The sequence below is a fragment of the Rhopalosiphum padi genome, chromosome 1 (genome assembly GCF_020882245.1).
Source record: "Rhopalosiphum padi isolate XX-2018 chromosome 1, ASM2088224v1, whole genome shotgun sequence".
NCBI lineage: Eukaryota > Metazoa > Arthropoda > Insecta > Hemiptera > Aphididae > Rhopalosiphum > Rhopalosiphum padi.
In genome coordinates, this window is record NC_083597.1 from 61,651,992 (window position 1) to 61,662,261 (window position 10,270).

Genomic DNA, 10,270 nt, shown 5'->3' on the forward strand with positions numbered 1-10,270 from the left:
AAAAGTAATATTATCTATGGGCTTATAGCAATTCATAGGTTTTTAATGATAATTAAATTTTTAAGTGAGTTAAATAAAATATTAAAACTGTAAAATGCTTGTAACACACTTTAATAGTTAAGAACTATTAGCAGTTTAATAGTCTTGGTATTTTTTTTCAAAAAATAATAACAATTGATATAATTATTATAAAACAAAAGAATAAATGTAATGGTAACAATTGGAAAAACATTAGGATAGGTCTAAAAACAATAAAAATGCACATATTCTGATGATTTGCTTTTATTAAAAAAATGAAAACAAAAGCAAATCAAAAACTAAAATCACTAATACTTTATGGATTTATAATACTGGAATTTATAATGAGTGATGAGTTTAATAAAAAAAAAAAATTCATAAGTTAAACAAAATAATTAGAAATACTAGATTACCTACATAGATATTTATTTATTTTATGATCGTATATTGATCACTAAAAATACTTTAGTTATGATTATTTATTTGAAAAAAACTAATAAATATTTTTGGAATACAATAATATTGTTATTTACAGTGAATAATTATTATTTTTATTAATTAACCAACTTTTATTGTTGCCTATTTTATGATAATAATTAAGATAAAAAAAATAATATAATGGACATAATAAAATATTAGTTAGTCAGATTAATATCAAAATTATTATAATAGTATACTTCAAAAGTTCAAAAACTAAATTATTATATTTAATTGAATAATAAATATTATATTAATATTAATAAAACTTTAAATGTTACAGTAACCTAGACAATGAATATTGCTTTATATAGTTTATATTTATTATTAATTATAAAAGCTTAGGTATTATTGTATATATTTTTATATATTTTAATAATAATTTAAATATGAGCTGGATTATAATTATTATTAGATTAATAATATTATAGAACACTAATACAGCAATAAATTTAAAAAAAGTCAGCAAACTGTATTCTTGATATTGTGAAAGACATCAAAAAATAAATTAACTAATATTTTAACTTTTGAGTATAAAACATTAAATACAACATCTAATATTATATTAAGGATCCTTAATACCATTTTAATGGAATACTATTTTATTACATATTGAAATTGAATATAAAACTACTGCTATTATACATATTATAAATATATATATTTTTTAAAGTTTTAATATTTTTATATATTGGAATTAAAAGTGAAATAATTTTTTACATATTTATTAAATTTATATAATTTAGGCTTAAGTTAAATCAAATTTTTAATCACAATTTTTTTTTTACACTAAAATTAGTTTATAATTTAGTTAATGAGTATCTATTTTGGGTTAAAATAATTTTAACTTTTCCTAACAGAAAACCTAATTTCCTTAGTCTTTTTTATCTTCTTCATTGGCCAATTCATCAACTAATGTGTCAGTCGATTCAATATTAATTTCAAGATTATCTGAGCTTGCAGATTCACAAATAACATTAGTAATTTCATTATTTTTTTTTGTATCATCTGCATCCACAGCTTTTCCAACAGCTGATTCCACAAAATATTTATCAATTAATGATTGTTTTCGATTGTTTCGATCAATGATTTTTTCTACATTACTATTGTTTACTGAATATTCATTAACCATAGTTTTGATTTTAGCATTTATATGAGAATATTCATCAATTATTGTTTCTAACTTGATATTTCCTTTAGCATATTCACCAATAACTGATTGAATATCAACATTATTTTGAGAATATTCACTAATCAATGTCATTATATCAGAATTCCTTTTTGCATATTCTTTAACTATTGCATTAAGGTCTACATTTTTTGTTGGATGTGGGTTGATCATTGAATCAAAGTCAGTATTTTTTCCATTAGCAGTTTCCTCTTCACTATTTGTTTCATTTTGCTTAACAATACTGACATCAGCACCATTATAATCCACAGAATACTTATCAATAGCCGATTCAATATCAGAATTTTTCTGTGCACATTTATTCATAGTGTTTTCCATGTCATCATTTCTCTTTGAACATTTATTTATTTCATTCTCCAAATCAGTGTTTTTTTTAGAATACTCATTAATAGTTAACTCTAAATCTGTATTCTTCTGTGTGTACTCACTCAACACTTTCTCAAAATCTGTACTTTTTTGTGAGTCATCATCGGTCGATTCTTGTGTGTTATTTGTGTTTGTAGGTTCATTTGAGCTAATGGAATTGTTTCTATTTATTTTGGTTACATCATCCTCATGTAAATTATTTGTATCTTGAAGTTTAACACCAGTATTCTGACTAGTTTTAGAATCTCTTATAGACTCTTTAACAGTTTCATTAGAGTTTTTCTCTAGTGTATTAACATTTGATTGCTCTTCATCATTTTTGAAATGGACATTTTGTAATTTTTCTTCCAATTTTGATTTTATCGTTTCTTCAGATTTAATTTTTTCGGTTTCTGCAGCCTTCAATTTTGCTCTATCTGCCAGCATCTATAAAAAAAAAATTATTTACTTAATTAAAAAACTATGCATAATAAGTTTTAAAATGTTATAATTTATTATTATTATTGTTAATTAGTTAAGATTTATTATACTTTTTGTTGATGTAGAAGCATACGACGTCTCATATTCGTACACAACTTGCTAGTTTTAACTACATCTTTAACATCTTCTCTTTCTTCATAGCGTTCATTCCAACTCTTGTTGTCATTATTTTTTTCTTCGATTTTTTCTCCAATTATTTCACTTTTAATAGCTTCTTCAATTTGTGTATTACTATTGTTATCTTTTTGATTAGGCCCAAGTAGGGCACGTATAGCCTTTGCTTTCATTTCTAGTTCTAAAATTTCCAACAAAGTTTTTCCTTCTTTTTCCTTTGATTTCTCTTGTTCAGTTTCACTATCTGTTTCAATTTTTTTCTTTTTTGATGATTTTGTCCGTTTTTCTTTATGATATCTCTTTTGGCCAATTTCATCTTTTTTTTCTGCTTCTAATTTATTTTGTTTCTTATTACCATCAACAGAGTCATCAGAGTCTGATGAAGAATTCATTTCTTTCCCTAAAATAAATAATATATTCTATAACAAATATCATATACATAATATAGAATACATCAAATATTAAAACAATGAATTTTATATTACTTGTTCTTTTAATAAATTGTAGGTTTTGAAAACAAAATCCAACTTATAGAATTAATTCTTACTGATAATAATATCAATATATTAGTAAATAAGTTTAAAGTTCTCATGGTTTATGAGGATTAAGAAAATCTACAATGAAAAACCCAATTCAAAAACTTTCATACAAGACTCAAAACATTCGAAAGAGTTCAGTATTACAGGTTCTCGAGACAAAAACAAAGAATAGACGTTTTATAACATTGGCTGCAACAGTACATATTTTTATAAAATAACAACTCTTACTTGCACACTAATTTTACCTAGTATATTATATTTTAAATCTTAAATGTATTGTCACTAATTACTAAATAGAATAATATACTATTTCTCAATTTATCTCAAATTTTTAATACTGTATATTACTAGTTAATTCAGCAAAATAAATGTTGTTTTGCCTTAAAGAATTTTTATATTTTATATCTGACCTTGCAAATGTTTAACATGCATATATGGTCAAAAGTTCATATAAAATAGTAAAATTTCTAATTTTTCTTTCTATAATAGTTTTATTTGGACTATTATCAATTAAAAAAAAAAATGAGCCTTATCAGTCCATTCATTATAAAATTGCTAACAAACTTAGATCAACACTTCATTTTTATATACATGGATCTATGTTTATTAAAATTATCAAACTTCCAATTTATATGCTAAATGTGTTAAACGCCAGTATAAAAGTTAAATGCGTATTGAAAATAATTTACCTTCCAATGTAGCCAACACTCGCTTCTTTGACATGCACAATAACTGTATTAAACAATCTGTTTTTAACTCTTCAAATGTCATATCCTAAGAAGAAATAAGTTGTATTAAAACTTACAGTATTATAAATGTTAACTAACTAATGCCATACCTTAAGTTCAGGTGGTATAAGTCGAGCAAGTCGTTTACCACGTACAACAGAAAACAATTGATGAATTAACTGTTCAGGATCGTTGGCATAATGACTGAGAGGAAATAAGTCAGCAGGCGATAAGCTAATTGACTCCTCATCGGTACTAGAGTCATTACCCAACTAAACACAGTTTAATAAAAGTATGTAGGAACAATTCAAAAGACATTTTATATTTTAATTTTAGTTAAAAATCTTCTTATTTAAATTATGAACTATACATATTATTGCTGATGTAGGTACATATATTGATCATATTTTTTTTTAATATTATAAAATGTACAGCTTTAGAAAGCAAAATATGAATAACATGTACCTGGCACTTTTTTTTTTAACTAAATACAATTATCTATTAAAAATATTATTGCTTTGATAAAACAAATTGCGTTTTATTGCAATTATTTTATAAAAAAACATTTTAACAGTAAAATTATTTGTTAAAAAGATCAGAATAATTGTTATCATATTGTTAACCTTAGGCGAATATGAATCAGGTAAAACATATTCATTAAATACTAATATTATACTTAGTACACACAACTGGCAGATTAAAAATTATATTATAATATTCTAATATTCTAATTACGATGACTAATGGGTTGTTTACATCGTTTTTGATCGCTCTATATAGATTGGCTTTTTTCCGTTGATCGTTCAGATGGAAGTCAATGGTCCTCTTCATGGCCATGTCTGAGAAATGATTTTCATCGGTAATAATAATTAACAATAATTGCTCGTTACCACAGTACGACGTCGAAAAAACTTCTGTGGTGATACCAATAATACCGTCAAACACGGAAAAATAACTAATATAAGAGAGAAAAAACACTTTGTAAGTAGTCGAGTACTTATTACTTACACTATTATGCGGTTACTCTTACGGTGTGATCTCTGGTTTTTGTAATTTCGAACTGAAACGGAAACGAGTAACGACGACTAATGATTGTGATAAAAAATGAAATTCATCAGATTAATTTCATTGATCATGAATACATGAAGACTAGAATAGGGAGAGTAGGGTTACCAAACTTCACTTACACAGTTTAAGTTTACTGAAAAAGCAAAAACACCCAATACCGGTAAAAACTGAAAACTGAAAAAGTGAAAAGTCCGAACTGAAAAAAGTCACGCGCAGATTGCGCTACGGTCGCATCAAACACTCGTGAAGTAGGTTTTGGAATTCTATAATTTATATTTTTACCAATTTTTTAGAAAAAATTAAACTTAATAATTCAATCATTTTACATTTTGTGACTAGTAAAATTACGCATTGATGCACATGATGACAACAAACTTTATGTAATAAATTTTATTATTAAGGAGACTTGGCATAGTTACATAGATATTCATGACGTGTTGTCTGCGTCTATTACATCGATACACGTACATATTAGTATACTACACGATAAACTACGTTCATAAAAATCCACTTTACTCCGATATTTTTAAAATTAGAGCTAATTGACCTATTTTAAATTTAAACATAAGAGTATTTATCTAGGGCATCTATAAATAGATGGCTTTTATTTTAAAACAAATTATTATTATTTTAAAATGTACAAAATGTTTAAAATAATAATCTTACTTCGATTAACTATTTTATCATTGATTATAATATGGTAAACGTAAAATGAGCTGTTGTAAATTTAAACATTTTTAAAGACAACACATGCGAGTGTGGCGACCTCTTAATAATCATAACGATTAAATAATAAATTATAAATATTTAAATTTAACAATCACTATTTACCCTTTTGACATTTTATGGAGTATCTATTCGGCATCCAGAATAACGAAAAATTGAATCTTTTCGTTCTTGCTCAGATACTAAAAGCTTGAAATTCGAAGTAGAAAAATAAAACAATAAAAGACTGCTAAATAGGTGTTAGAGCTTTAAAAAAAAATGAGTGTCCTTTACAATGGTGGAAGTTAATCTAACTCGTGAGGATTTATGACTAGACTATGCTATCATTTTATTGTACCCATGTCCTATACTAATTAAAATAGATCACAAATAATATTCTTCTTTTTATTTTTGTACAAAATAAATTGTTAACACAATAATATCATTAAAATATACTTAATATAATGTTAGCTTAAAAAGCCAATTTAAAATTTTTAAATCACCATAGGTATTGCATGTCATTTCAGTAGTTCCAAGTTTGGGATTGTGTTGTGAATACCTATTAAAAACTTTCAGCAGAATTATTTTTGGTACTTATTATTTTATTACTGAGTGGGATGTCTATAATTAATAGTTATCCACAATGAAGGGTGGTGATTAAAATGGCTTTTTCAATTATTATTAATTATATTTTCAAATTAATCATTTTATTACATGTAGGTATATTATAATCAATAATTAAATAAATAATAATTATTTTATTCTTAATGAGAACATGATAATATGTATAAATCATTAACAAAACACTAAAAAGTTCTTTGATATTTTAATTTATTAATTATACATCTAGGCATAGGTACATATGAATATTATAAATAGTAACATAATATCAGTAATATGTAGATAAAATAAATCAATGATTTTGTTTACATAATTTTAGTAGCCCATGTGAATACTCTGCAGAACAGAACACTACCCTCATAGACAAAGATTCATCTATTCTGTGTGTTGTTACTAAAGTAGATGATATATAAAACTATGGCCATAAATATAGTCAGAAATAGTATATATTTAAACCTTTGTGTATAAAAAAATATTAACTTTCAAACTTTCATTATGAAATTGAAATGGAGTCCCATCTAATTTTCAGTAACACACAATTTGAATTTTAGAGTATTACTATTAGCCATAATTCTTTAACCATAAATATTAGGTATATGACATACTATAAATACTGATGATAGTAACAATAATGGTCATAGTTTGGTAGGAAGAATAAATGTCACTCATGTGGACAAGCACCCAATGAGTTAATCATAAAAAAAAAAAATTTAGTACTAATGTTAACTCAGAATATCTGCACACATGACCACGCCTCCACGATCAGCTGCAGCCAGACACAATTTATTGTCACCGCAGCAGTTTTACACCGACTTATAATTTAATAGTTCATTTGGCCGTTTCTAACTGGGTGTCCAGCTGGTGGGTAAACTACAGCTGTCAGGAAATGATGGAACACTGCTGCTACCATTGGTTTCAACGGTAGGTTGATAGGATGGGTCCAACGATCCATTGTTTTCAGTTGACATTTGCAATGAGGTGGACGGCGATGGATCTATCGTACTCTCCACTCTACTGCAGCGGCCATTATCCGCGTCAACGTTGTCGTCGACATCGTCGTCTCCACCACCGCCGACAGTTGCCGAGCACTTGTGATTCTTCATGCTCTTGTAGAACGAAAACGTCCTGAAGCACTCGGTGCACGTGTACCGTTTCTCGCCGGTGTGCGTCCTGATGTGTTCGGACAGTCCGTCTCGCCGGGCGAACGCTTTGGCGCACAAGTGGCACTGGAATGGTTTTTCGCCGGAGTGGGTGCGCGAGTGCTGGACCAGCTGGTACCGAGCCAGGAATGCCTTGTTGCACACCTCGCACACGTAGTCCTTGGACGCGAAGTGTATCTTCTGGTGGTCGACCAACCGCACTTTGATCTTGAACGTCTTGCCGCACACGTCGCACACAAACGGCTTGTCCGAGTTGTGCGTCTGCCTGTGTATGTAAATGGAACTGTGGCTGGAACCGGTGTAACCGCATACATTGCACTTGAATAGCGCCTCTTGCTGGTGGGTGCGCTTGTGCGACGTGAGTCCCAGCTTGGACGCGTACGAGTTGCCGCACAGGTCGCACACGAACGGCTTCTCACCGGTGTGTATGCGCATGTGTGACACAAGTGCCGCGTTGCTGGCCGTCGTCAGGCCGCAGTGAGAGCACGCGAACACGCCGCTGTGCTTGCGCATGTGCGTGCGCAACGTGTGCTTGGACTTGCACCGCACGTTGCATACGTCGCAGCTAAACGCCTTCTCGGCGTGGAACGCGTTCTGGTGGATCTGCAACCGGTTGTCCGTGAGGAACAGCTTGCCGCACGTGGGGCAGCTAAACTCTTTGGGCATATCGTCGTGGGCGGTACGGTCGTGATTGAACAGGTCACAGAACCGGGAATAGGCGACATTGCAGAATTCGCATGCGTACGTCTTCGACTGGAACCGCCTGTAGTGCTCGCGATACTTTGCTCGCTTGTCTTCAAGTGTCTTGAGCTTTTTGATTTTACGTTTAGTAGTGATCGTGTAGTTGTTATCCTTGTATTCGCCACTAACAGTGTTGGTGGCCATAGTTTTGACACATAATTCCTCTCCTTGGTTAACAATAGTTGAAACATCAGAACATTCCTATATAAAATGCATTGATTAAATTTTAAATTGGATGCTTAAGGCAACTTACAGTTTTGGAAAATTAAAAATAAATACTTTTTTTGATTCATTTACGATGACAGATGCAGCGTGATGTTCAGTTGATGCATGCAAGTAAAGACTGTATGTGTCAAGAAATCCCACCTGACAAAATGAACACAAATGAGGCATAAGGTCTTTCTTCAAGGCATGGTTTCGGAGATGACGATAAAGACTAGTAGACCGGCTAAATTTACAAGTACATAGTCCACAACCAATTGTACAGTCCTTGACTTTATCCTGACAATAAACAATTAAATGTTTAGGTAATATATTTTGTACACTTTGATTTTAGAGCTAAAATCTTAAAATAAGATAGTTTATTGTTTATCTAATAAATATTCAAAAAGTTTACTTAAATATCTAATAAACATATTTTTCAAGTTATCTGTACCTGAATTTGAATGGATCCATGAATATCTTGTTCAGCAGTCAAATGATTTTGATAAATTGTATAATTACAATATCCTTTATTGCAAATTAGACAATAATGTGGGGTATTATTCTCTTCTAATTTATGGAAATCTATTAAGTGGTTGAATAATGTTTCTTTTTCAATGAAATTTATAGAACACATTCCACACTCGTAATGTTTTTTTTTATTAGATGTTTTAGTATTTGCCACTTCAAAAGACTTTACTTCTTTTTTAACAGCTCTTGAGTAGACTTCTCGTGTCTGAAAAAATGAATCATTATATAAACTATGAAATAATAACTGGCAGCAACTGCATTACTATTGGTGAAATGGGCGACTTAGATTTTGATGAATCATTATCAGAGTCTTGATTGTTAAATTCATTATTTAACGTACTATCATGATTATTTTCTTGTTCATCTATTTCTAACTGATCTTCAAGTTTAATAGAATTATCTACAGTCAAATTTAATTTCTCTTCTTCTAACTGCTTAATGCAGTTTTGAATACATTCATTTGAAGAAATACATTTTTGTTTGAATTCTTCCCAATTCTCTATATTGCTCTGACAATTAACGCACATATGGGCTGGCCCAAGATCACACTGCCTTATCTGTGATTGAGAATATTTAATTAATTTAATTTACTTCATTACAAATGGTCTATAGTTCTATGTTATATTTACTTACTACTATTCCCACACACGACTCAATGCGGTAAGAAAAATCACAGTCGAAAATTGGACGTAATTCTGGGCCTTTGTGCAGGCAAAGCCTACAGAGTACATTGAAGTCTAAGTCGAATTTGTTTTTCATTTTGAAAAAAACAATTGAAAACACGGATCACAACTTATTAGAAAACAAATTTCATTTTTTTCTTTTGTAGTTTATTATAACATTTTAAAGTTTAGCGGTAAAATATTGTGCGAATTAATAATAATTATAGTAATTAGTAATTTATTATGAAAGATAGTAACTACTTACTAACTGTAGTAAGATACTTCGTTGTGTTATCATTTACAGTGTTTGTTTATTTACTCAAATAGTGATAATTTTTTATTTTATTAATTTTTTTAGATTAGAAGACGATGACCGTGACATTATACCAGGAACATGGTCAGAATTAACTCGTAATAGTAGTAGTGTTGTTGCTGTTGGTTAGTGTATATAGTACATTGTTGTGACTACAGTATTATCATTCAGCGGTAGTGATATATCCGAAATTATATCTTAACCCGTGGTCGACAACTTATCTAATATTTTTATTTCATCGTTCAATTCTTCAATTTTCGATTATTTCATAATCTTTGTTCAACCCATAACGCAGTTTCGTGCGTGACCAAAGATATTTATTTATTTGGCTTGGCTTCGTGCAAGTATAGTGTTATA

At 29.2% G+C, this 10,270-nt stretch overlaps 2 protein-coding genes across 7 annotated transcripts; both read right to left on the reverse strand.

Moving 5' to 3' along the window:
* Positions 1-266: 266 nt before the first annotated feature.
* LOC132923086 (myosin heavy chain, striated muscle) lies at positions 267-5,221 on the reverse strand. 5 transcript variants are annotated; one of them, XM_060986915.1, is made up of 6 exons: positions 4,920-5,221; positions 4,647-4,822; positions 4,022-4,183; positions 3,873-3,957; positions 2,581-3,044; positions 267-2,476 (listed from the first exon to the last, which is right to left on the reverse strand). In XM_060986915.1, exons 2-6 carry the CDS (start codon positions 4,746-4,748, stop codon positions 1,370-1,372), a joined length of 1,920 nt encoding a protein of 639 aa, XP_060842898.1. In that variant the 5' UTR covers positions 4,749-4,822; positions 4,920-5,221; the 3' UTR covers positions 267-1,369. The 5 variants fall into 5 exon arrangements, with proteins under 5 accessions (XP_060842898.1, XP_060842889.1, XP_060842879.1 ...); XM_060986906.1 differs by having other exon boundaries at positions 4,647-4,866; positions 4,942-5,220; XM_060986896.1 differs by having other exon boundaries at positions 4,647-4,825; positions 4,920-5,219.
* Positions 5,222-6,498: 1,277 nt separating this feature from the next.
* On the reverse strand, positions 6,499-9,904 carry LOC132932422 (zinc finger protein ZFP2-like). Of its 2 annotated transcripts, XM_060998797.1 has the most exons (5): positions 9,572-9,904; positions 9,202-9,495; positions 8,862-9,143; positions 8,486-8,707; positions 6,499-8,407 (listed from the first exon to the last, which is right to left on the reverse strand). In XM_060998797.1, exons 1-5 carry the CDS (start codon positions 9,695-9,697, stop codon positions 7,148-7,150), a joined length of 2,184 nt encoding a protein of 727 aa, XP_060854780.1. In that variant the 5' UTR covers positions 9,698-9,904; the 3' UTR covers positions 6,499-7,147. The 2 variants fall into 2 exon arrangements, with proteins under 2 accessions (XP_060854780.1, XP_060854781.1); XM_060998798.1 differs by lacking the exon at positions 9,572-9,904 and having other exon boundaries at positions 9,279-9,438.
* Positions 9,905-10,270: the final 366 nt, after the last annotated feature.

What these genes read in the sequence shown, in the direction of transcription:
- LOC132923086 (XM_060986915.1), bottom strand. Translation starts at nt 4,748, where the DNA reads ATGGCCATGAAGAGGACCATTGACTTCCATCTGAACGATCAACGGAAA. An exon ending in TTATACCACCTGAACTTAAG is followed by an intron (nt 3,958 to 4,021) that starts GTATGGCATTAG and finishes ATTTCTTCTTAG; the next exon opens with GATATGACATTTGAAGAGTT. An exon ending in AGTGTTGGCTACATTGGAAG is followed by an intron (nt 3,045 to 3,872) that starts GTAAATTATTTT and finishes TATTTATTTTAG; the next exon opens with GGAAAGAAATGAATTCTTCA.
- LOC132932422 (XM_060998797.1), bottom strand. Translation starts at nt 9,697, where the DNA reads ATGAAAAACAAATTCGACTTAGACTTCAATGTACTCTGTAGGCTTTGC. An exon ending in AGTCGTGTGTGGGAATAGTA is followed by an intron (nt 9,496 to 9,571) that starts GTAAGTAAATAT and finishes TCTCAATCACAG; the next exon opens with ATAAGGCAGTGTGATCTTGG. An exon ending in ATGGATCCATTCAAATTCAG is followed by an intron (nt 8,708 to 8,861) that starts GTACAGATAACT and finishes GTTTATTGTCAG; the next exon opens with GATAAAGTCAAGGACTGTAC.